We start from the raw sequence: 1,415 nt of genomic DNA, 5'->3' as shown, positions 1-1,415 counted from the left end.
TATCTTTTAAAATTTTTATCAAATAAGTTGAAAAATCTTTTATTGGTTATATACTAAAATAAATTTAGCATTACTAAACTTTTTGCATTAAAAATGTACATATTTCAAACTGTTGATTTTTTTTCTAATACTTTAAGTTAACCCCCCGTGAAAAATTATTTTCATTGTAACTGTCATATAAAAAGGAATGTTTCAGTACTAACTGTCTAGTAAGTTTATTTATCTTAATATCATGGCCCTTCGAAGACCAACAATAAACGAATTTGACTCTCTTTCCTTAACAGAAATAGGAGCAAAATTCAAATACAACATTGAAGCTACAATCCACTGGTGCAGAACTTATGGTTTACTCGCCGAAAGTATGCGTTGTAGTGTATGTAACGTGGCCTGCACACAGCAAGTGAAGAATGGATCAATCGATCAGTTCATTTGGAGATGTCAAGTTAAGCGGTGCAAAAGAACCTTCAGCATAAGAAAAGGCAGCTTTTTTGAGAAATCCCACCTACAACTTTGGCAAATATTAGGATTAACTTACGTTTGGGGTAGAAGTGCAGGTAAGAGTCGGGGATTATCAATTAGCGATATAAGGCAAGAGCTTAACATAGGAAGCGATGACACCATTGTTGATTGGAATCAATTTTGCAGAGATATTTGTGTCTCATATTTCATCAATAACCCTGATCCAATAGGTGGTCCAGGGTGCATTGTTGAAATAGATGAATCTGTTTTCTGTCGAAGGAAGTATCACGTTGGTAGAGTAATCCCACAGCAGTGGATATTTGGCGGATATGAACCTGCTACTAAAAAAGGCTTTTTAATTCCCGTCCAAAATCGCGACTCTGCAACATTGATTCCAATCATAAATCAATGGATACTTCCTGGCTCTATTGTCTGGAGTGATATGTGGGCAGCTTGTAATGATTTGCAAGCTCCTGCATATTTACATGGCACTGTCAACCACACTCGAAACTTTGTAGAACCTCTGACTGGCGTGACAACAAATCATGTAGAAGCTATGTGGTGTCGAGCGAAAGCAAAAATCAAATCAATGATGGGACCAACTAACCGTGAAATGATAGCTGACTATTTGTCTGAATTTATGTGGATGCAGAGATTCCCCGAACATCGGTTTTTTCATTTTTGGGATCAGGTTGTGGCAGCGTATCCTGTTTGACTTCCTCGAAAGCTTACTGTGTGCATTAAACGTTACTAGCATTATAATTCATGCCAAGGACTGGGTAAATCAAAAAAACGGCTATTTTCATAGCCACTTACATTCACTAAAAACATTTTTGCAAAGAACATAAGGAATTCTATTTTTATTATTCGAAGGAAGTTTGTCTTTTCAATTACTCTTTCTTTATTATTAAAGATTTAATATTATCTGAGAATTGTCATAAAATCTCTTATAAATT

General features: G+C 35.3%; 1 protein-coding gene across 1 annotated transcript; it reads left to right on the top strand.

Annotated features, from left to right (window-relative positions):
- Window positions 1–232: 232 nt before the first annotated feature.
- LOC149887049 (uncharacterized) lies at window positions 233–1,174 on the top strand. Its single transcript, XM_090091466.1, has one exon. It carries the CDS (start codon window positions 233–235, stop codon window positions 1,172–1,174), a length of 942 nt encoding a protein of 313 aa, XP_089947592.1.
- The last annotated feature ends 241 nt before the right edge of the window (window positions 1,175–1,415 follow it).

This window comes from Hydra viridissima, unplaced genomic scaffold (assembly GCF_058129835.1).
Source record: "Hydra viridissima isolate aposymbiotic clone 2 unplaced genomic scaffold, HvirCarnegie_v1 scaffold_6, whole genome shotgun sequence".
NCBI classification, from domain to species: Eukaryota; Metazoa; Cnidaria; class Hydrozoa; order Anthoathecata; family Hydridae; genus Hydra; species Hydra viridissima.
Note: the sequence above shows the minus strand (reverse complement) of the source record. Positions and strands in the feature narration are given on the sequence as shown.

What these genes read in the sequence shown, in the direction of transcription:
- LOC149887049 (XM_090091466.1), top strand. Translation starts at nt 233, where the DNA reads ATGGCCCTTCGAAGACCAACAATAAACGAATTTGACTCTCTTTCCTTA.